Source organism: Eumetopias jubatus, unplaced genomic scaffold (genome assembly GCF_037043125.1).
Source record: "Eumetopias jubatus isolate StellerSeaLion01/CBP00866 unplaced genomic scaffold, mEumJub1_p1.0 scaffold_1, whole genome shotgun sequence".
Classification (NCBI taxonomy): Eukaryota; Metazoa; Chordata; class Mammalia; order Carnivora; family Otariidae; genus Eumetopias; species Eumetopias jubatus.
Genome location: NW_028274807.1, coordinates 84,456,512 through 84,481,037, shown reverse-complemented (window position 1 = coordinate 84,481,037; position 24,526 = coordinate 84,456,512). Strand labels below are relative to the sequence as shown.

Below are 24,526 nucleotides of genomic sequence, written 5' to 3'. Positions count from 1 at the left end.
AATTGGGGTTTAGAGTCTAAGGAATAGGCTACTTTTCTATACACAGATTTGGGAAGTTAGTGGAAGATCCGTACGGTTTCATCTAAAGTGACATTAGTTCTGAGAGACACTAAGAAGTGTTGTCAGTTAACGTCTGTAAATGGTAGTTCATACTTATTTTTAAGATCTTTTAAGTAGTTTCTACGCTCAACGTGGGCTCAAATGTACGACCCCGAGATTGAGTCTCATGCTCCACTAACTGAGCCAGCCAGGCACCCCTGAAAGATGTCTTTAAACGCTTGCATGCATAAAATAGAAGATATAAACAAACTAAATTGGTTAGAACATCTTCACATTCAGGTGATTGTGTTTCTTCTTAAAATATCTTCCTCAGTGCCATGGAGAGCATTGATGTTGCAAGCATACTTGAAAAGAGCTCTCCTCTATTTCCAGGATTTTCTTGCAAGAATTTTCATCCACTCTGCAAGTTTTGGTGCTGGTGCTTTCTTGATTTTATCAGAAGGTGTCAACAGAACAACCTTCTGGTAAGAAACCTTAATCCTTCCTAAAATTGGCCTTCATTGGTTTGCTGAATGAAATGTCAAGAGGTTGTAGTCAAGTGGTGCAGAAAATTACAAGCAAACCAAGTTTGAACATGCTCAGTGACATTTATATCCTGATTGCCATGTGGTTATCTGCTATTCTTTAAGATTTGCCATCAATTGTAAGATGTATCCTGGTTTCAGAGATACTAAATTGTTAGATTTAGTATCTAACAAATTGGGCTGGGAAGGTAGACTGGGGCCAAACAATGAAATCAGTAAATAAACGGTTAATTGATCAAAGGATAACAAGTGATAATCAAATCTGCAGTGGCAGTTCTTGGGGGTGGTGCATGGAAGGACCTGAGGTGAATTTTGTACAAATTATGCTTTATTAACTTTTCCTTTCTCTTGGTTGTGTTTTCATAATCATCTTTATCCACAGCAGTAATTGATGCAGCTGGGGAAAATGGAGAGTTAGCCCATATAGAGGTAACACAGAATCTAACAAACCGTGCCCAATGTCTTTAATATAGAGAGAATTTATTGTAATCCACATATTTTTAGAAATACAGTAACTTGTCACAAGTTTGGTTCAGTAGTTAAGTCATCAACTGTGATGTTTTAACACACTGGAAAAATGTTATTTGACTGTTGTGGCCAGGTAGAAAAATAAAATTTAAAAATTTCATGAAAGTGATCCTGAGAAAGACTTTAGGAAGAAAAGCTTTGATAGAAGTATTAAAGATAGAGTGAATCTTAAATTATATAAGAATATTTTGAAGGAGGCAGTGATGATTGTGAGAACTTTTTACCTTTTGCTTAGAATAAATGTGAACTAGAGATTTTTGATGGATCCTTTGCTTGGAGTCTCAAAAAAACCTACCCTCCATTTAGGAAGATTATATGGTTTCTTGTGGCAGTTTTTGGCTCAGTCTGTTGGCAATCAGTAAACTCTTCTAACAAGAATTTTGAGTTTGGGGCGCTTGGGTGGCTCAGTCGGTTAAGTGTCTGCCTTCGGCTCAGGTCATGATCCGATGGTCCGGAGATTGAGTGCTGCTTTGGGCTCCCTGCTCGCTCACTGGGGAGTCTGCTTCTCCCCTCCTACCCCTCCCTCCTGCTCGTGATCTCTCTCTCTCTCAAAGTTCTTAAAAAAAAAAAATTTGAGGTTTAAAAGTTACAGCTTTAGGGTATATATCTTCGGATTTTGGATTTTCCACTCTAAAATCTTACTTTAAATTGAGGGTTCAAGTTGTCTGGTTTCTGGGTAGTTTGCTGAGTATTAAGCTTTTTGAGTTTGTTTTCTGTTTGATAAGGAATGTAAATTTTGTGATGTAATGAGTTGCAATTATAGGAGGTTACTAGTGGATTTTTGAGAAATTTAAAGAAATGGCTGAATTTGAAAGGATAGTTTACCTTGCAGTCAAAGGAATTTTTCTTGACTAGGATGTGTTCTTAGTGATTTAGTGGGAATGCTCTCTAAGGGATTCAGGCATCTTTCTAGATTTGTAAATCACACTTCAAGCAAGGCTTTTGATAAATTGGTTTAAACACTAAAATTTTGTTTCGAGCCTTTTTTGGTTAAGATAGCTTGCCTTTCCAGTTGTGAAGTATATATTGAGGTCCCCCCCACCCCCCGGGAACTTTGCCTTAAATAGGCTTTTTAGGAATGGCGCTTTATTTCTTCAAATTAGTATTGCTACCAAACTTAACCTTTTGGAATTTAAAAGTACAAATCAGGAAAAGCATTTTATCATCTGATTGGAAATGAGTTACTGAAGAGAGCTCCAGAGAGATGAGTGTTTGAATTCAGCATTTATAGCCGCCTAGGGAGTGAATTTTGGGACTATGTAGCTGTATGTGGTTTTAGCTTCCCTTTCACTAAAATGAGGGATCTGAAAGGTCTGTAAATGAATTTTTTTTTTTTTTTTTTAAGTAAGCATTATGCCCATTGTGGGGCTTGAACTCACAGTCCTGAGGTCCAAGAGTCCCATGCTCTACTGATTGAACCAACCATTTGTCCCAGTAGAAATTTTATCTTCGGAATCAGGTAACTTTCCCACAGACAGGGTCCCTGATTTTTATCCTGATTTTTGACTATATTTATAATCTTGGTCTTTCAATTTCTGAAATAATTCATACCATGTTTCTTTCTGCTTAACCAGTTGGATTCCCCCCCCCATGACTGCCCTCATCAAGCTGAAAACCTGTTTTTCAGCTGTAGTGTTCTCTGTCATCACAAATGTATCTTTAAGTTAGGTAGATAATTCTCTGCACTTTGTTCTTTCCCCAAGCAGTTGAAGCTCCCACCTCAAAATTGTTAGGTTGCTTTTTGTATTCTGAAATGGAATGATCTACAGAACAAAAAGTGGGAGGAGAAAAGCAAAGTTCAGAACAAATCACAGTAAACATAAGATTTTTTATTTTTTTAAAAGATTTTATTTAGTTTTCGACAGCGCGAGAGAGGGAACACAAGTAGGGGGAGTGGGAGAGGGAGAAGCAGGGAGCCTGATGTGTGGGACTCGGTCCCAGGAGCCTGGAATTGTGACTTGAGCTGAAGGCAGACGCTTCACGACTGAGCCATGCAGGCACCCAAACATAAGATTTTAAAAACGATTTATATAATTAAAACTACAACTTATTTTTTCTGTGACTACCCATTCACATAGTTCATACCCATTGTTACTTTCGCTTATTAGCTTGTTCACCTGTTAGCTCACCTGAGACTATAAATTGGGAATTTAACTCAACTGTGTTTTACCCTCCTTTCCTTTCTTTGTTATGATTATTTTTAGCTTTTAGGTAGTGTAAACTTAAGCATTTTGTGGCCTTTTTTTTTTTTTTTTAAGATTTAGAGGGAGAACCCACGCGTTTGTGTGCGCCTGTGAGGGGCAGAGGGAGAGGGGTGAGGGAAAGAGATCCTCCAGCAGACTCCCTGCTGAGTGCATGGAGCCTGAGGTGGGGCTTGATCTCACAACCCTGAGATCATGACCTGAGTGGAAATCAAGAGTCAGATGCATAACTGAGCCACCCAGGTGCTCTTGTGGCTTTTGGGTTTTGTGTTTTTGGTTAGAAAGGTCTTCCTTAGTCTGAAGTTATAAGTAACTTAGGTCTCTCGGAATCTCTGTTGATTTAAAAAACTTTGAATCTTTCATCCATTATATTTTTGGTGAAAATGTCTATTTTCATTTTTTCCCAATAATTATTCAGACGTCCCAATACTATTTAAAAACAAACCATTCTTCCTCCTATTTGTAATTTCCTAAATGACTTAGACCTAGTTTTGGAATTTGTTTTGTTCTCTTAAAGTGTGTGTGGGGTTTTTTTTTTGTCTTGATTGTTATAGCTTTAAAATAAGCTTTAATATTTGGAAGGGATAATGTGTTTTCTTTACTCTCTACTCCCACTTAAAAGTTTCGATTTTGAGTGTTTTAACTTACTTTAAATATAGACATTGGTGTTATTAAGATTAATCTCTTTTCCCCTAATAGAATCATAAACTCTTAGTTATTTTAGTGGGGTCCCACTTAGGGGCATGTTAAGTTTTTACAGTATCAAGATCTCCTAAGGATGTGATAAGATTTACACTTTCCTGAATATTCTATATATATATATATTCATTAGTCGAATTTCAAAGATTCTGCACATAGCTCCTGTACATTTTTGTTGTTGTTGAGGGCATTCCTAAGATTTTAATTTTTCATTGCTGCTGCCGTTAGATTATTTTTTGTCTGTTTTATTTTCCAGCTGCTTATTATTTTATCTAGAGAGCAAACTGATTATTAACTTGCCACCTTATTGAATTAAAATTTTTTTAAGGCTGTATTGCTTTTAAAAAAAATCAGTTCTTCAAATAGTACTTCTGTAGCTCAGGGATTTTTGCTGTTTTCTTCATCCCTTCCCTTACCTCCCATTTTACACATCGTTTGTGGCATTCCTGGGTTTTTACTGTGTAATGTTCTATTTGTTGCTTTGTTGGGGACAACATTCTAAAGATACTTTGATCACATTTTTGATGTGTTAAACTTCCTTGTTGCTTATTGATGATACTTTGTAGTTAAGAATTTCACATAAGCATACAAAGGGACAATTTTATAATGTTTCGGAATTTTCGTGTTTGCATATTATGTGGGAAGAGGAAAAAGAAATGTAAAAGGTTTTATTCTGAGAAATACAGGTCCTGGGCCAGATGAATGATGAATAGGAAGAGAGACAAAATCCCCAAAGGTTGGATTAGAACATGAGGAGGTACAGAAGTTGTGGAGACATAAAGTCATAAGGCCCTGCTGTTGTCTTGTGCAGACAAATATGACCATTGTTATTTACTGTCCCCTGACTTGGATTTTGGCAATGACCTAACCCTGCCATTTTGCGGCTTGAGTGAATAGGGAGCTAGCGTCATCATTCTGGTGACTTTGGAGCATACAGAAATACCATGAGAAGTGATGTCTGAGTCCTGCATCAAATGGACAAAATTTCATGGAGTTCTGGCCTTTAGAAGCACCTTATCCCTAGAATCAAGGGTTTGGGGATTAGAAAGTGTTTGCTAACTAACAGTTTATTGTTAGTCTATTTAATTTTATGTTTGGAGGGTATTAGTAATTTGAGTAGGTGTCTAGAGTTGTATTTTTTCTCAAAAGTTTGTGGAAAACATGCACCCAAACAAAAATGATGGTGGTGATGGAAGTAAAGTGGGGATGGGTTGGAAAGAGTTGAGTAAATGTTGACTTTTAGATAGAAAAATAGATTTTTAGTATAACGAAGGGTAAAATTTCCCAGTGGCTTGGAGCTCTGACTTGAACTCATTTTGTAAATTATACAGAAACTGCAAAGATTTCTTAGTAAAACATTCTAGACTCTGAAAGTTGTGAAGGACTAGAAAACTTTAGTCAAAGTCGAAAAGGACTAACCTCTTGATGGTAAGATATGTTTTACTTCATATTTATGAACTTGGAAATTCTCAGTTTCTAAATATTCCTTACAAGTGTTAAGGGTATTAATAGAGATAGATTTGTTGGTAACATAACTATGAAAGTGCTGACCACAGTGATTGCAGAAAGTGATCTGTGGTTGAACCTACTGGGAATAGAGAAACAGGCCAGGCTGTCATTATTATGGCATGGTCAGATAATCAGAACTGGAATGGCAGCTCTTAATTTTTAACTTTGGGAAAGAGGAATAAAAATGTCTCTGGCATTGCATGGCAGGAGTTGGTATAGCACTCTTGAATGTATCCAGAGTTTAGCCTCACATGAGGATATTTGCATTGAAATGTCCCATAGCACACAAATAAAGCAGATAATAGACATTTGAAGCTGGAGTGACATCAGGGCCAAATACAAAATCATGCAATTGAGTAGCAAATGTGAGAGGAGTGCAATGACTTTAGATTTATTTAGTTACCTATGTTTTGTGATTGGTGAATCTATATTAATGAAAATGATTTTATATTTAGCCACATCTCTTACCTTCTCCTTTCCAAGAGTTTCTATCTTTAGATTTTCTGGGGTGGTGGTAGTGATCTGCTTACTTTTCTTTTGGTTTGTAATGCTTAGAAAAATGTCTGACATATAGTAAGCATTTCAGTATTAGTAACTGTTGTTTTATTTTTTAAATTACTGATACTTCTGTTTTGTAAATTTCCAAAATGTTGCAATTTTTTCTTTGCTCTTTATTGTCTATTCTTGTTGGTTTATGCCTTAAAGTTCCTTTAGTATTACTAAATGGACTTTTGGGGGAGGAAGATGAAGTAAACTGGAAATGTTCATCCCTGCCTTGTTTTAACCAGGTACTGCAAGTGTGTTTATTTAGCTAGTTTTTAATGGATATTATGGAGTCTAGTGTGATAAAAATGTTTTAGAAAATTATTTACTGAGTACCTTGTGGCTCAAAGTATATGTAAGCATTTGGCTAAGGTTTGAGAACTTCGCATTTCTTCTTGACAGTAATACAAAGTGTCACTTAATGTCAGTTGTAATCATACAAATGTAAAGTGGACTGCACTCCCAAGGTTATGCAGTGGCAGAGCAAGAATTTGAACAGTTTTTCTACACCCGTCCTTTGCTCTTTTTTGAATGTCAGATCTTAGAGTTTCTTTCAGCAGTATCAAATGAAGATAGATTAAAAATATTAGTTTGAAAATTAATTTTCAGACTAGAAAATGACCACCGATTTTTATTGTGAATCTTTATATTCATTCCAAAATGGTTTTGAAGCAGTGTACTTAACTATAGTTCAATTTTTTTTAAGTGAAGGAGGGAGGGAAGTTGGTAGGAAAAATAAAATTAAATTAACTGCAGGTTAGTATTCAAAATGTAGTTATGATTTTTACTAATGGTGGAGGGTAATATTTATTGATATTTGTAATTTCACCAAGTACTATGGTGAACATTAAATCTCAATTTTCATAATTCCATGAGGAATGATGTTGTAATGAACCATTAGGTTAAAATTATGCCCAAGAATATGTAAATGCAAGAGCTTGGGATATGAATCCTGGCAGCCTGATTCTAAGAGTCTGAACTCCTAGTCACAGTCCTAAAGACAGCCTTGCTCAGTTTGAGTATCGATTAATATCTATGATGTTTTGTGGGTGTACATTCATTTTTTCCTAATTCTAGGGTAGGTGACACTATGTAGAAACAGATTCAAAGAGGCTAACTTCTGAGGTTCTATAGCTCATAAATGATGGAGATGGAAATCAAACCCACATCTGCCTAATTCCAAGCTTTGTGTTCTTTTCGGTGTTCCATATTTGTATGTGTAGTATAGGCTTTTGCAGTTAATGTAATTTTTTTAAGTGCTCTCTCTGCCCAAAGTGGGGCTTGAATTCACAACCCTCACAACTCAAAAAGTTGCATGCTCTACCGACCAAGCCAGCGAGGCGCCCCTAACGTAAGGTTTAATTGGATATTGACGTGCTTTTGATAATGTTTTTGTTTTTTGCAGGGATTTATCAAAGATGTTCATGAAGACTCCCTCACAGTTGTTTTTGAGAACAAGTAAGTCATTTTTTATCGATAGAGATCTTAAAGATTGGTTGTGCTAAATTCGTGTTTGCTTCTGGGTGTTCTAGTTTTGATAACTTTTCACCTCTTTCTCTGCCCACAATATACTTGTTATTTTTTCATGACTTTTTTTTTTTTTGCCAAAACATGTGAACATGAATTAGTATTTTTTGCAAAAATAGATGGCACAAATGGAATTATACTATGCCTAATTCTTAAAATCACAGAATGCTGAAACGATGTTGTAGAAGGCATTCCAAATGGCTGCTGTTGTGTATTGGGCCGCCTTTAATTTACACTTGATATTAATAAGGAATAATATCAGTTTTATAGTTGTTGTAGGGTCTAGGTCTTGTTTAGAAAATGTGTAAGACAGGGCCACCCAGGTGGCTCATTTGGTTAAGCGGCTGCCTTTGGCTCGCATCATGATCCTGGAGTCCTGGGTTTGAGCCCGCATTGGGATCCTCATGCAGCGGGGATCCAGCTTCTTCCTCTGCCCCTTCCCCTTTTCCTGTTCTCTCTCAAATAAATAAATAAAATCTTTAAAAAAATGTGAAAGACAGTATGTTGGGCTTGGTTCAGAAGAGTTTTAAAGGAGCACTGTATAATTGAAGGTCACAAGTCTTCAACTTTCACTTTTAAGCTGCTTCTGGAATGGCCTGAAGAGAGCTCTGCCCAGCAGCTGTTTCATGTAGAAACATGTGTTGGGGTGATTCCTGTCTTTGAGCAGCTGCCATTTCACAGTAATGGTGAAGAGAAAGCACTCAAAAATCTTGTCTCCTGATGTTTTGCCTAGCATCTGCAGTTGGAAGCTATAGGAATTTATTTGCTATTTTATGTGTTAGTGTGCCTCCCAGGCATATGAATGACTTCTTAGAATAGGGAAGAATTTTTTTTTTTTAAAGATTTTATTTATTTATTTGAGAGAGAATGAGAGCACGAGAGGGAAGAGGGTCAGAGGGAGAAGCAGACTCCCTGCTGAGCAGGGGGCCAGATGTGGGACTTGATTCCGGGACTCCAGGATCATGACCCTCAGGTCATGCTGAAGGCAGTTGCTTAAGCAACTGAGCCACCCAGGCGCCCGAATAGGGAAGAATTTTTAACTTTATCAACCCAGTTTTTGCAGTATGACACAAAAAATGTTATCTAACCAACAGCCAAGTTTGTTTTAATTTGGTTATATTTGCTATAAAGTTAAATGTCAGCTTTTCCCAAGTTTTAATATTAACATATTCATTGCAGAAAATGTTAATTCTGTTTAAGAAAGTTAAATCTTGTAATTCAGCTGTGCAAAATAACTAATTTTCTGCATTTCTGTGAACATGTACACACAAAAAATGCAGTTAATATTTTATAAGCTCTGAAATTGTTCCTTTGATAGGTCATATAGTTGTAAAATTGTTTGAAATAAGTTGGTTGCACTATTCATTGACAGTGTAGATGTGACATTATTTCGAGTCTAAATTATTACGATGAACTTAAGCTATTAAAATGTATGTACTGTTCCTTGAGTAATTTTGATGGCAATACATAATTAGTATTAATGATGCTAATTTATAAACTTCATTAAGAGTCATGCAAAATCTATTTTACCTCAACAGACTACTTACTTGGAAAAATATAATATGAATGAAGGTTGCTTTTTATTAGAGAAAGCTAAATGATTAACTCACACTCAAAAAATACACACTACCATAGACTGTATAGCTTCCATATTAGGGACTTTTAGAATAATCTGTTTCAGATTTGTTAATTCCTTTTCTGATCTTTCAGCTGGCAGCCAGAACGCCAGGTTCCATTTAATGAAGTTAGATTACCACCACCACCTGACATAAAAAAAGAAATTAGTGAAGGAGATGAAGTAGAGGTATGTATTTTAAGTTTTTGTGTGTGTCTTTTTTTGTTCTAAATAAATATTCTTTTAGGAAAATCTGTTTAGCTGATAGACAATAAATTTCTTTTCTCTAGTCTTTCTATTATTAATTGGCTGTGTAATATATATAGCAGGGCTTGAGTTTGAAATCAGAACTGGGATTCATATCTTAGCTTTACCATTTTTAGCTTTGTGGCCTTGGTCAAGTTTCTTTACTATGAAAATGAAAATAATTTGGGAGTAAGAATGATAGTGTATTTGAATTGGTTTGTATGGAATCTGGCACAGAGGGCTGTGTGGTATTGGTTGCTGTTTTCCTTTTTGCTAATTACTTTAAATTTTTTCTTGTACTTTTTTTTCTTAGTATCTTTGTAATATATTAATAGTCCTTTATTGTGATCATTAATATAGTTGATACATAAAAATGTGAAATATTGTAATTAGCATACAGCCTTGTTGAATAGTTTAGAAATGTCCAGAAAATTTTTAAAAGTACAGAAAAACCAAAAGGACTACATAGGAATTAATGTGAGAAGGAAAAAACCACTGTTCACCATTTTTGTTATTCCTAGGCTCTCTCTCGCCCCTATTTTTAAAAATAAAAGTGGGATTATATAGTGCTGCTGCTTTGTACATTGCTTTTATTCACACTTAGTAGAGTTTGGATGTCTATTTTCAATATGTTAGTGTTGTTAAATATGCTTGATGTTATGTGAAATGAAACATGGAAATAATTGTCAAATAGAGGTGTTGTGAGTCTGTTGGAGACAGAAAATTTGATTTGTGATTTTCAAGAAATTGATGTAATTCCTTCAAGGTGCTCTAATATGCTAAATATATTTTTCTAGTTTATGTAGGATGGGATTGGGGGAACTGGAGGTATAGGAGAACCTATACAGATGAAATATCTGTGTGAATGTTTTTATAAGCACTTAGCAGTACATACTCTGAACCAATGTTCTGAGCACTTGGCGCATGAACTCAGTTATCTGTCTTTTATTTTTTGTAATTCTTAATAGTAAATTTTGAGTTCCCATTAATTGTAGATGTTATATGCTAGGAAACCAAAGAATGGTGGCTCGTTTTAATTCCTGGCAGCCTAAACTCCTTGCCATTCTGAAATTTGGCCTAGATTTTAATTACTTGCTCTAAGTTCACTGGGCACCCTTTTGCTTTTGCTAAATCAAAGTATGTTATAACTTAATTGTGTCAGGGCACCACGAGACCACTCTGTAATGGTATAACCTTCACTTTACTTTTTTCTTTTATAGTTTACTTCCACCAAAAGTGGGAACTAAGAACTTTTTTTAAGATCTGTAGCTGTAGTCTAGGTGTGGTGTGTATTTGTGTCCTTTAGGGAAATGTCATAGATGGTATGGGAAGACACAGGGAAACAAAGTGGGAAACTGTTTGCTGTAAAGTAAGGAGTGTGAAATAGGGTACTGGTGCATACTATGAACTGTAGCCATGATGCTGCTGATTACTACTCTACTTGTTCACTTGGACTTTAGACTCCAGTGAAAATGTTTTTCTCAGTATTGAATCCTTTTCTAATCAATATCTTTTTGTAAGGATGGGTAAAAGAGCTTGATTTGTTTTCATTTTTCAAAATTTCTGTTTTAGAAGTTTTTTCTTACGGAATTCTGGTGATGGGTTAGGTCAAACAAGGAATGACTTCATTTTGGAAATGTTCTAGAATTAGAAATGTGTGGTGGTCAATTTTGAGACTAGTGCTTTTCATACTTTTTAAATTGTTCAGATAATGAAACGGTAAAGGCTCAGATTAAAGGAAAAAGTTGGTGGTGTGCTCATGGTGCTTTCCCCTGTCTCAGACTAAGAAGTTCCTGGACCATCTTTTTGGCCTGCCTCTCCAGCTGTGTACAAAATATCGGTGTAAGAGATGGAATGATTTGAAAATTGATTGCAGTGTTTTCTTTCACATTGTATTTTATGGTTTAGTCTTGGTGAAATTTGTTCCTTAAATTGTGAGAATCATTATCTGAAATTAAGATGTCATTTTTTTCCACTTCTGAAAAATTTGAAAATTCACATAAAGAAGTTTCAAATCGATCTTGCCACCCACGGATTCACTGGCTTTTTCTTTGTCCTTTTTTCTTTTTTTTTTTTGGCCACCATTAGTTAGGAAACTGTATGACCTGAAATGTTTAGGAATTATGGTTGTTAATTTTGAACCAAATACATTTTTGAAAATTCCTTACTCTTTTTAAATTTTTAAATTTTTAAAAATTTTAATTCTAGTGTAGTTAACATAGTGTTCATTTAGTTTCAGGTATACAATATAGTGATTGACTAGGTTCATATATATTACTCAGTGCTTATCAAGATAAGTGTACTCAAAATCCCCTTCACCTTTTTCACCCATTCCCCCACCCACCTCCCCTCTGGGAACCATCTGTTCTCTGGTTTGTACTTTGGTTTGTCTCTTTTTTTTTTCCTTTGTTTTATTTCTTACATTCCACATATGAGTGAAATCATATGGTGTTTGCCTTTCTCTGACTAGCTTCTTTTGCTTAATATTCTCTCTAGCTCCATCAGTGTCATTGCAAATGGCAAGATATCGTTCTTTTTTATGGCTGAATAATAATCCGGTGTGTGTGTGTGTGTGTGTGTGCACACACCCCACGTCTTTGTCCATTCATCAGTTGATGCACACTTGGGCTGCTTCCATAGTTTGGCTGTTGTAAATAATCCTGCAGTAAATATAGCGGTGCATATATTTATAACCCTTTGAATGAGTATTTTTGTATTCTTTGGGTGGATACCCAGTGGTGTGATTACTGGGCCTTAGGGTAGTTCTCTTTTTAATCTCCTCCTCCTTTAAATTCAAATAAAGTTTAATGTAAAAAATGATATGATACAGAATTATATAAAATAAAAAGCGAACTTTCCCTCTTAGTGTAGGTATGTTTGTACACTCTAGCTTAAATCTCATTTACCAGAGTTGTGTTTTTCTTTGCATTTTTAAAGAATGTTTTTTTTTAAGTTACAGAAATTGGGATTATGTTATATATTTGTGATTTCTGTATTCAGTCAGTTGGGATATAATAGACATTTTCATGCTGTACATACAGATTTACCTGATTCTTTCTAACCACCCCATAATATTTTTTAGTACGGATGTATCATAATTAGAAATTAAAATTACTGGCAGATTTTTTGCTATTGCCAAAAAATAAAACCCAGAGTTAATGTCCTTATGTAAATCATTTTCTGATAGTATGGAATCTAAGTGGTTCACTTGCTAAATTGGAGGCATGTGTATTTAAAATTTTGATGGTACCAAAATATACCAATTTTGTCCTCCAAAAATGCATTTTGATTTACTACTTCATACTTTTGCTAACACATGGAGTTCAGTCATGACAGTTTAATTCTTGTAGGTCAGGAATGGTTGAATATTGACAATTTCATATGGTTTATCCTAAAAAATTTTTATTTTATTATGTTAATCACCATACATTACATCATTAGTTTTTGATGTAGTGTTCCATGATTCATTGTTTGCATATAACAGCCCGTGCTCCATTCAGTACGTGCCCTCTTTAATACCCATCACCAGGCTAACCCATCCCCCCATCCTAAAATTTTACTACTATAAAAGTGGCTACTTGAGGTTCATATTTCCAGTCAACTTACGAGGCTTACATGGAATTACAGAACATAAATTAGTGTCATGGTCTAATGTCCTCAAGAAAACAGTATATGATTTATAGGAGAGATGGTTTTGAAAGGTTTAAAATTCAAAGTTTTATTTTTAAACCCTCTTAGTGCCTTTTTTTTTTTTCCCTTAGTGGCTTTTTCTTTGACTTTTTATTTAAAAAAAATTTTTATAGATTTTATTTATTTATTTGAGAGAGAGAGAATGAGAGATAGAGAGCACGAGAGGGAAGAGGGTCAGAGGGACAAGCAGACTCCCCACTGAGCAGGGAGCCCGATGCGGGACTCGATCCCGGGACTCCAGGATCATGACCTGAGCCGAAGGCAGTCGCTCAACCAACTGAGCCACCCAGGCGCCCTTCTTTGACTTTTTAAAAAGTGGCGTATAGGGCACCTGGGTGGCTCAGTTGGTTGAGCGACTGCCTTCGGCTCAGGTCATGATCCTGGAGTCCCGGGATCGAGTCCCGCATCGGGCTCCCTGCTCAGTGGGGAGTCTGCTTGTCCCTCTGACCCTCTTCCCTCTCGTGCTCTCTATCTCTTATTCTCTCTCTCAAATAAATAAATAAATAAAATCTTAAAAAAAAAAAAGATTTGAAGAAAGAAGAAAAAAAATAAAAAGTGGCGTATATTTTAAAATCTTTAACGTTTAGTAGAATTAAATTTTTTCAGTAAGTATTTGCTTGGTTGATTTTGCTAACTTAAGATTGCTAAGAAAATGCTCACCTTGTGGAATTGGAAGTAATGGGAAAATGATTTCTAGATTTTCTTAAGCTGGATATATAATATAGTATTCTGGGATATTGGAAGTGCAGTAGAAAATGTTTTTTCTCCAGTGATTTCACATGTGAAGTGTTTTGTCTCTTATTATAGATAACTGCTTTGTTCAGCAAGTTAGTGTATGAGCTCACACAAACACATTCCATAGGAAGCCTGACACTCAAGCCAGTATATAATTTTACAGGGTTTTCCTCTTGGGTTTAATATATTTGATTAAGCAACTTTTTTTTTTTTTTAATTGTGATGCTTTCTGGTTGAGGTAAGATTGGCAAGTTTCTGTTCTTGTGACATAAACCTTTTATCTTTTACGGTGGCTTGTCAGACATTATGTTTCTATGTCTTTATGTTTTAATTATAATGGGATAGATGCCTTGAGAGAAATAAGGGTAATAAGAATAATTTGAGATCAGAGACTCCCTTACCGGAAAATTTAAGAAAAACTTTTTTTTATTTATTGGGGGGAGGGTTGCGGGTTGGGGGAGAGGTAGAGGGCCTTTGAGTGCATGTGAGTTGGGGGGAGGGGCATAGAGGGAAAGAGAGACTGTCAAGAGGACTCCCTGCATGGAGCTCAGGGCAGGGCTGTCTCACGATCTTTAGATCATGACCTGAGCTGAAATTAAGAGTCGGATGCTTAGGGGCAGTTAAGCATCTGCCTTTTCTCAGGTCCTGATCCCAGCATCCTGGGATGGAGCCTCACATCAGGCTCCCTGCTCAGCAGGGAACTTGTTTCTCCCTTGGCCTGCTGCTTCCCTTGCTTGTGCTTGCGCACGCGCGCGTTCTCTCTGTCAAATAAATAGATAAAATCTTAAAAAAAAAAGTTGGATGCTTAACGAACTGAGGCACCCAGGCGCCCACGCTTATGTTAAAATTTTTAAAATTCAGTATTTTTTTTAATGCAAGAGACATGTAGTTTCCATTCTACCTTTATTATTTTTTAAAGATTTTAAGATTTTATTTGACAGAGAGCACAAGTAGGCGGAATGGCAGGCATTCTACCTTTAAAAAATACCTCAATTTGATTCTTGCACCCAGTCTGAAAATTTTACCTATCTGTATTTAGTCTGTCTTATAATGCCAAGTTTATTGTTAGTCTTAGTGCTTAGGAAATTTGCATATGTTAAAGAGGTAAACATTCTTGTTTATTATATGGGAAATGGCTATTTTCCAAGACTTAAGAAACCCATTTGTTAAAAGTGTCAGCAACGTATTTGAGAAAATACTATTACATAGGTAGATAAATCACGTTAGTGTGTTCTAGATGTTAAACTTGCTTTCCTAATGGACATTTTCCATTCATAATAGGTTACGATTGTAATGAGATGAAATAGTGAATATAGAGGAACAGTACTTATAAAACTGGCTGTTATGATTAAGTATTCAGTTTAATGGTTAACATTATTTAGAAATTTTCTTAGTTAATTTGGTGAAAACTGGTAAAAAAAATTATTTCTGGTGTTCATATTTGGTTTTGACTTTGAAAAGGATAGTTAGATATTATTAACTTGACTGAAAGGTTGATAACATTAGGATCCAGACTGGAATTCCATTTAAGTAACAGTTTGGTTGTGGGTTAGAATTTAGAGGCTGTTTTTTAGTATGGTTTGACTTGGAGTTACTTGGCAGAAAGAACCCTGAAATAGAATTCTGGAATTTGATTTTTCATATTCCATCCTCCACTCCGTGAAATTGGACTTCTTCAGCCTGAGTACTGTTGTGCTTTTAGGTCTTTCACGGGTCTTTTTTTTAAAGCTCTTCCTTGGATTTGTAGACACTTAGAATGTTAAAACAATGAGGGCTATTGCTTTAAAGCGTGATTTGCTCCTTGGGAATAGTTTGGAAATTTAAAGTCAGAATAAAGGGAATATCTATGAGGTGCTCCTATTCCAGTGATGTAGTCATAAATACAGTAGTCAACGTCTGGGGCAAAGTATACTAGGGCATAGTTTTAATGCTGCAGCATTAAAGTGATTTTTTTATTGTGTGAGATAAACTGTTCATTTTGGAAAGAATGTGATTTGACCCACTGCACTCAAGTGGAGCCAGATTCATAGTGTTTGATACAAGCTCAGGAACTTGGATTTAGTTGGCTTTATGAGAATGACTTTGTCTTTCAGCGGTAGAGTTTTTAATGAAGCTTACAGAGGTAGGTTAAGTATAAAATGGAATCCAGCATTTTAATGTTCAGTGAGAAATACAAAGCCTCAAGGCAGTCCAGAATGGTTTATTCTCTTTTTTTGGTGGTAAGCTTACATAGGAAGCCACATGCCTAGAAAATTGTGTTTTGGTGAAAGTAGAATTAGAGCAAAGGGATTTAGGTAATTTAAAGACCCATTCACTCCTGCCCCCCCCCGGAAACTTTTGAGGCACCCATTCACTAGATCACCAAGAGATACTCCATTCTGTTTAGCTGAACTGCCTTTCTGAGACAGTGTTTGGAATGGGCACTTTCCCTCTTCTTCTTAGGTTTTCTTTTAGTCTGGCATACTCAGGGAAAATGGTCATCAGCACTTACCATTTGGGCCCAGTGGGCCATTTTTAAGAAAAATTTAAGTCTGTTTACATATAATTTCACAGAAGTTAATAAAAGGATGCTCATGGTCCACACTAAGTATCTTAATGAGCATTTAAACATAGCAAATATAGGGACACTTCGGTGGCATAGTCGGTTAAGCGTCTGACTCTTGGTTTTTGCTTAGGTAGTGGTCTCACGGTGGTGGGATAGAGCCCTGTGTTGGGCTCCGTGCTCAGAGCGGAGTCTGCTTTAGTTTCTCCTTCTCCCTCTAGGGCCCCCCCCCCCCCCCCGCCGCCTGTGCGTTTTCTCTCTTCTCTCTCTCCCTCTCTCTGGAATAAGTAAATCTTAAAAAAAAAAAAAAAAAAAAAAGGCATAACAAATACAACTTTTTATTCCATATTTTCCTGGTTTTGACAATACATATACCTAAAATGAGTACAGGTCTCTAAATATTACTTCTCATCAGCTATCATGCATAAACGCAGAATAAATTCATCTTACAAATTCTGATATCAAATTTAAAACACATCTAGTAAGTTCTAGTTTATCATTTCATTCTGGTTCATCTTATACTTGGATTATCAGAAATGCAGTACTTTAGGAATATTTTGGAACTCTTAGTGGCTTCTAATTTTATTGAACAGAGCATAGTCATCTTTGTGTTAAAATTATACCATTTTCATATTTAACCAATTGCATTGACTAATCCATTGAATTTTTTGCATGTCTTCATCATTTGTTTCTAGTCATCTTTGCCTTTGGCATTTGTCCACTTCGCTGTATGGGGGTACATTTTGGTGTACAATCATAAAAGATGAAAGAATATGGTCACGTGTCCTTTTAGAAAAACAGAATGGTCCCGAGTCTTGTTGCAGGATTTTGTATGATGAAGTCCTAGTTTGATTAACTGGGTGAGGATACTAAATTTCCCTTTTCTACTTAGAAGTATATTGTTTGGGAATATTCATCATCTGAAGGCTTCATGGTGGGAGATTCTGCTTATAATTTCACATTCATCATTAGAATCTAGAGTGCTATTGTCTGTCTCTGCATCAGTCCTGATTCCTCTAATAATTGTGAAAGGCCTTCCTCTGTAAATTTTGTCTTTGCAGTTATGGGTGGAAAATTAAAAATTCTGAATTCTTAACTGTTCAGTGAAAACCAAAAGCAGACTTCAAGAATGGTGTCTCCAGTCTTTTTATACTTTCTTGAAAGACTATGCAGTAAAGAAACTACAGGATGATGCAATAGTAACGCTATATTTCACTGTTGTGTTCTTCCAGGTGATACCATCATTCTTCTTCTTTTTTTTTTTAAGTCTTTTTTAATGCACAGTTGGGAATAATTGATGAATGATGATGAAATAGTGAAGTGTTTCAAGATACAGAAGAAAAAGATCGCTAGATTTCCCCTTAAATTTATAAGAGGTTCCACTGGATATATAATTGCAAGATAGAATGAATTTTGTTTTATTCTAAAAAAAAGTAAAATTTATTGTTTTTTGGAGACTATAAGAAAGGATGAAAGTTACGAAATAGATGGGCTCATAAAGAAATGCAGAGCTAAAATTGAGTCCCCTGGAGCCTGATTGGTATGTAGATCTTCCTTTTTTCCCATCATGGTGCACAGTAAAGTTGATCATGAGGTTTTGGCTTACTCAGTTACATTTCCAGTATTCCCCCACTTCTAAGATTACTCTCAAATCACCTCAGTGAGGCTTCAGGCTTTCCAAAACTATTTGCTTATTATCAGTAGTTGTTTGCATTTAACCCAAAGATGGGTGTTAACATATATTGGTAGATTTCTCTCTCCTCCTCTGCAGAGACATCCTTTGTTCATATAATAAAAGATTTTTATGGGGCTCTTCTTGGTTGTCTCTTCCCAGATTCCCCCTTCCCCCAATTTTCCACATATTGAAAATATATCAAGATGCTGTACCATAAGAAATAACTCTAATACCTAAAGGAAACTTCCCTAATGTGTCACGTTACGAAATACCTGATAATTAAAAATACAGAGCAATATAAGATAATTTTTTTTACGGAAGAGGTTTGTAAGATTCTTACGTACTGTGCTAGATGTACTAAATGTGTATAATTTAAATTTTTATTCAGCTGAACAATTTTAGTGCATTTGATTTAGGTTCTTCAGGAAGGAATCTAAATATCATATCCTTGAAGGTTTTAAAATTGGGTTTCTTTTTGAAAACCATTCTTGATTTCAACATCTTAAAAATATTGTTATGAGATTTGAAATGTCTATAATTTCTAGCTTATCCTTGTGTCTGATACTTGAATCATCAGAATGCAGTGCTTAAAAGTGAACAGTATTGACAAACTGTGAAAGAACTCTGTTTTGCACTATGTTAAACTGCCTTGTGGAAAGCCTTCTTTCAAATAATATTTATGTTTGGAAAACCTCATGAATTTGGAATTAGATTTTCAAGGAGCCAGATTACCCAAAAAGGGTTCAGTTTTGGTTTTCAGTAGTAAAATTTAAGGATACATGACTTCTTTTATTAAATTATGGTTAGCTCATCAATTTTAGTGCAGTGACATTTTTCTAGAGTTTAATGGGATTTGGCATATATAGTAAGTCATTATAATGTTGAAATCTTTCAGGATGAATGGATAAAGGCCTTTTTTTCTCTTCTCAGGTATATTCAAGAGCAAATGACCAAGAACCATGTGGATGGTGGTTGGCTAAAGTTCGAATGATGAAAGGAGAAGTAAGTGATGTTTACACTTGCATTGTGACTAGTGTGCAAGGAGATACCTCAGCTCTTGGTTTCTGTAAATGTTACTTCAATTCTTAGTTTTTTTTTTTAAACGCCTAATTTGGAAATAATTGATCATACATTTTAAAAATTCGTTAGACCATTTATTTATTTATCTTTTTCCTGAATTTGCAAACCTCAAAGCTTCTCTTCAGGGATACACTTCAAGGATGTGAGGACCACCAAGGTTCATGTTGTAAGAGCCAATAATCTAGTTTAGGCAAATCAGATTGATGTAACTAAGCTGTGCTTAGTATTGTGCCACAAGGGGGAGGGTCTGTTGGTTAAGCTGAGCAAGGCAATTAGAACTCATTATTTTTGTTCAGATGGGATTTTTAAAGTATTTTGATGTCTTTTAGTTTTATGTCATTGAATATGCTGCTTGTGATGCCACTTACAATGAAATAGTCACATTTGAACGACTTCGACCTGTCAATCAAAATAAAACTGTCAAAAAAAATACCTTCTTTAAATGCACAGTGGATGTTCCTGAGGATTTGAGAGAGGCGTGAGTAATTTTGTTTACTATTGAATTGCTTTGTGAATTAAGAGGATTTTTTAGTGTTATAAAAATCTTTTTTTCCCAAACACCCAATGAAAAACTTCTGATAGATAATCTTTTTAGTAAACAAAAGTTTTAATGGGTAATGTCAAAATGAAATACTTAGTTTGCATTATAATTGCCTTCTGAATTTATTATTTAGGTCTTAAATATGAATTAATTTCTCCCTAGGTGTGCTAATGAAAATGCACATAAAGATTTTAAGAAAGCAGTAGGAGCATGCAGAATTTTTTACCATCCAGAAACCACACAGCTAATGATACTGGTAAGATAACTACATATTTTAAGGTAGCCAATGGATATTTCACAGATTTTATAATTAAATATTTGAAAAGATAAAAGCTAACTTGGTATGCAGTGTATTTGTTAATGCATATGAAAGAAACTTTTTTTTTACAGCTATAAAATGTTAAATTTCTATCTTTTGTGTGGAATAAGGAGGAAAAAATCTTAATATGGCATTCTTAACAACATGAAATTCTGAATGTGTGGGATCCTGGATCCTCCCCTGCCCCCAACCCCAGTCATTTGAATAGCAGAACTAAATACGGGACTTCAGAAAGGGGAGTGGGGAGTAGGGTTACCTGTGGGAGGGGGCGTGGTGGGGGGGGAGAGAAGTGTAGTAGATGAGGGTCAAGGACAGCTTTACGTGCAAGGTTCTTATTTGTATTATCTAGAAAAATAAGATTTTTTGAGTGATTAACTTGTTTGTTTATAGTCTGCCAGCGAAGCAACTGTGAAGAGAGTAAATATTTTAAGTGACATGCATTTGCGAAGTATTCGTACGAAATTGATGCTTATGTCCAGAAATGAAGAGGCCACTAAGCATTTAGAAGTAAGTGGGTTTATCAGAAGGTTTTTTGTGTGTCCCATTTAGTTTCATAAGTATATTATTCACGTTCCCTGGCTTAAACTACTTGACTATTAGGTAAGGCAACTTGGGACCTGTTTTGTGGCTAATACCAGGAGGCATTGTGCCCTTAGAACAATTATTTTTTTTCTGTTACTTTCCCCAAACAGCCTTCGTTTGCTAAATGCCTGTTGAGTTTTTTGTTAAGACTTAGATAACAGGTGCGAAAGAACTTAGAAACTCATAAAGATATCTAGTAGAACTGTATTCCTGGTTTTTCTTTACTCTGTCCTTAACCTTTTTTTACTACCCTTTTAGCTGTCATTCATAACACACTTCCATTAGTTAACTAGTTGACTATAATAACTCTTACGTAAGAGAGGAGGGGAGGACACATAGCATGTACGTTTTAAAAAAGAGCCTATTTCTTTTCTATCCCATCCTAAGGTATTCCTTTGTTTTCTCTTATTCTTCATTGCCACACTAGTAGGAGACTCTTCCCCCTCCCCCATGCACCACATTCAGATCTTAGAGAAATTGAGGTATATAAACATATCTTTATATGTTTAGGACGTATTTGCAAGTACCGTTAATAATTTGAAAGGTTCCAAACAAGGGATATATGGTGAGTGAGAATTGAAAAATGAATCCTCTGAATTGGAGAACTCCTTATATCAGTAATTCCAGAAAATTGTTTTAGAATTAACTATTTTCTGTGATCATGATTAATATACTTATCAAACTGTTTTTCCTCTTCTATTATATGATCCCAAATGAGTATCTTTTTTTTCTTAGTTTTTTTTTTAATTTTGGTAAAATACAACATAAAATTTACCACTTAATCATTTTTAAGTGTGTAGTTCAGTAGTGTTAAGTCTGTTCATGTTGTTAATCAACCAATTTCCAGAACTTTTCATTTTGCAAAACTGAAACTATATCCATTAGACAGCCACTCCACCCCCGCACACCTCAGGCAACCACCATTCTACTTTTTATTTCTATAAATCTGACTACTCTAAAAACCTCGTATAGGTGGAATCGTAACAGTATTTTTTTTTTTGTTCCAACTTATTTCACTAAGCACAGTGTCCTCAATCCACATTGTAGCATGTGTCAAAATTTCCTTTTGAAGGCTGAATGATTTTATATGCCTATATCTCATTCTGTTTTCTGTTCAGTCAGTGCACATTTGGTTTGCTTCCACTTCTTGACTATTATGAATACTACAAGCATGGGTATATGAAAAACTTTCTGTTTTTGATGTTTTGTAATATAAGTTCTAATATACCTCTTTTACTAGTGCACAAAACAACTTGCAGCAGCTTTTCATGAGGAATTTGTTGTGAGAGAAGATTTGATGGGCCTGGCAATAGGAACACATGGTAGTAACATACAGCAAGCTAGGAAGGTTCCTGGAGTTACAGCTATTGAGCTAGATGAAGATACTGGAACATTTAGAATCTATGGAGAGGTAAGCTATTGTCTGTCCCCCATCTCAGTAACTTTATTTAAAAAAATGTTTTTCAATAACTTTATTATAACTATTGTTTGATTGTATATTATTTGGGGCGCCTGGGTGGCTCAGTTGGTTAAGCGACTGCCTTCGGCTCAGGTCATGATCCTGGAGTCCCGGGATCGAGTCCCGCATCGGGCTCCCTGCTCAGCAGGGAGTCTGCTTCTCCCTCTGACCCTCCCCCCTCTCATGTGCTCTCTCTCTCTCATTCTCGCTCTCTCAAATAAATAAAATCTTTAAAAAAACAAAAAAAAACAAAAAAAATATTAGAGTGTCTGTGAGTTCAAAGAGCACAAGTGAAGGGGGTAGGGACAAAGACTCCCTATTGAGTAGGGAGCCCAGTCCTCCCTAGGACCCCGGGATCATGACCTTAGCTGAAGGTAGACACTTAACCGATTGAGTCTCTCAGGTGCCCCTCAAGTCATGACTTTTCATAAATAGTTGTTCTCATGAAAAGCTGGGTTATATAGTGAATCTGACTAGAGGCCTGATTTTCTTTCTTTTTTTCAAATTTTATTTCTGAAACCTTTAAAAGTGGGCAGTATAGAGTAATTAAGACAGAAGGCTTTGGAGCCACACTGTCTGAATTGGAATTGTCTCTACCACTTGGAGTGAACTTGGAGAAAGTTAGTTACTTAACTTCCCTGCATAAGTTCCTCATTTAGAAATGAAAATAGTAGTGCTTATGTTATGGTCTGTGAGGATTAAATATACTTAAAAAATTTTTGTGTTACATGATATGAGCACACAATACACTTCATCTGTTGTTATTAAAGAAGAAACAGTAAAAGTGGAAGGTAACTTCCTGAGAACTATAGATTCCCTGTAGAGAGACTCCCTTCCCCAGTCTTTCAGTCTTAAAATTTTACCCATTAGAAGTTAGGAATTCTAATGATCTTATCAGTAGGTACTTTAAAAAAAATGCATCTCCACAAAAACAGCTTTTTAAATAATTTATGTTGAGAGTGAAAAAAAGTGTGGACAGTGTAGACAATATGAATAATTTGTATCTAACATTCACCTAGAGAAATTTAACACGGGAGTATGGACCAAATATATTTACGATTGGGTTAAAATTTGGCTAATGTAAGTAAGCTAAATTCTATTTTCTCAGCTTAGGGTTCCCTCCCCTTCCCTTAGAGATGTTCTAATACTATGTTTTTTTCCTAGTCTTTTAGTAATTCTTTTTTTTTTTTTTTTAAAGCACTTCATGAATTACTTGACCTGAAATGTCACTTTAGTGGGCTGAGCAGAATCTTGTACTAGAGCATAATAAATCAGAATTTCTCATTTCTTGTGTGGGTTGTTTTTTTTGTTTTTGTTTTTTTTTTGGATTGGGGTTTTCTTCAGGGTTATATTTTATGTTTATTTTCTCCTGCAGAGTGCTGATGCTGTAAAAAAGGCTAGAGGTTTCTTGGAATTTGTGGAGGATTTTATTCAGGTTCCTAGGAATCTTGTTGGTAGGTATTTCTACTAAATGTTAAATAAGTTAAATGTTATTAATTATACAACAATTTAATTGAAATTTAATCTTGTCTGATACCGTATTTATAGTTACATGGAGCATTTGATAGCCGTACTTTTAATTTTTTAGTGATGTATGTGACTTGTATCTCGTTATTATCGTAACAAAAAGTAAAGATATTTCCTTCTGTACAGGGTGCCTCACTAATATGACCCATGATTTTTATAACAGTTTGTCATTACATTTCTTAAAAGCCATTTCACCCCTTGGGCTTGCTCTTCTTATTCACTTAATGTTTTTTTTTTATCACTCATATGTCCATCAAAATTGTCATGGTATTTTTTTAGAAGGTGTTTGTGATTTTTTTTTCTTTTGTTTAGTGCAGAAGAAAAAGTAAGAGTGGACTAACAATAGGGTAATAAACTTCTACACAGTAGGCCCTGAATAAATAATAATTGGTTGTTGCAAAGGCATAGAATAAGGTAAGAAGTCATGGGCAGGAGAGAAGAATGGTGATGATGATAGAAGGGGAGGATTCACTATTAAGTTTCTGACACCATTATGGAAATTATGAACCCATGGGCTATAAGTTAAAGTGACAGAATTTTGAGTTTGAAGCTGTAGTTAAAGGAGCTTTATAGCTTGGGTGAGTTGTTTAATAGCTTTGTTATTAATATTCCCTACATTGGTGTTATCTGTCCTTTTAAATGCTGTTTGAGACAAATGGAAAAATTTTGGTCATGTATTAAGTAAATCCTGTGATTATCCTAAACCTTGAAAAGTAAGCATTAACATAAAGCAGAGACATTTACTAGGAGGGGCTTGAGTTTTTGTCCATTGCTGTGTCTGATGAGTTTTTTGACCTTATTGAAACAGAGCCTCTTGGGCTCCATTTATATACAGTTAGGCCTGTTTTGCCTTTTGGAAATGACTTTTTTTGCTATAGGTGTTCTAGTTGTCAAATCCTGTTTCAAAAAAAAAAAAAACCTTAA

General features: G+C 35.4%; 1 protein-coding gene across 4 annotated transcripts in view; it reads left to right on the top strand.

The window, feature by feature from the left end:
* Window positions 1–24,526, top strand: part of FXR1 (FMR1 autosomal homolog 1) — a 58,518-nt gene that overhangs the window by 12,075 nt on the left and 21,917 nt on the right. For all 4 annotated transcript variants that reach the window (XM_028100962.2, XM_028100965.2, XM_028100961.2 and 1 more), the window contains exons 2-9: window positions 7,470–7,522; window positions 9,302–9,395; window positions 19,025–19,096; window positions 19,504–19,652; window positions 19,878–19,971; window positions 20,425–20,541; window positions 21,857–22,027; window positions 23,451–23,529. In XM_028100962.2, the coding sequence (XP_027956763.1) occupies window positions 7,470–7,522; window positions 9,302–9,395; window positions 19,025–19,096; window positions 19,504–19,652; window positions 19,878–19,971; window positions 20,425–20,541; window positions 21,857–22,027; window positions 23,451–23,529 (829 nt within the window). The remainder of the gene's footprint in view (window positions 1–7,469; window positions 7,523–9,301; window positions 9,396–19,024; window positions 19,097–19,503; window positions 19,653–19,877; window positions 19,972–20,424; window positions 20,542–21,856; window positions 22,028–23,450; window positions 23,530–24,526) is intronic.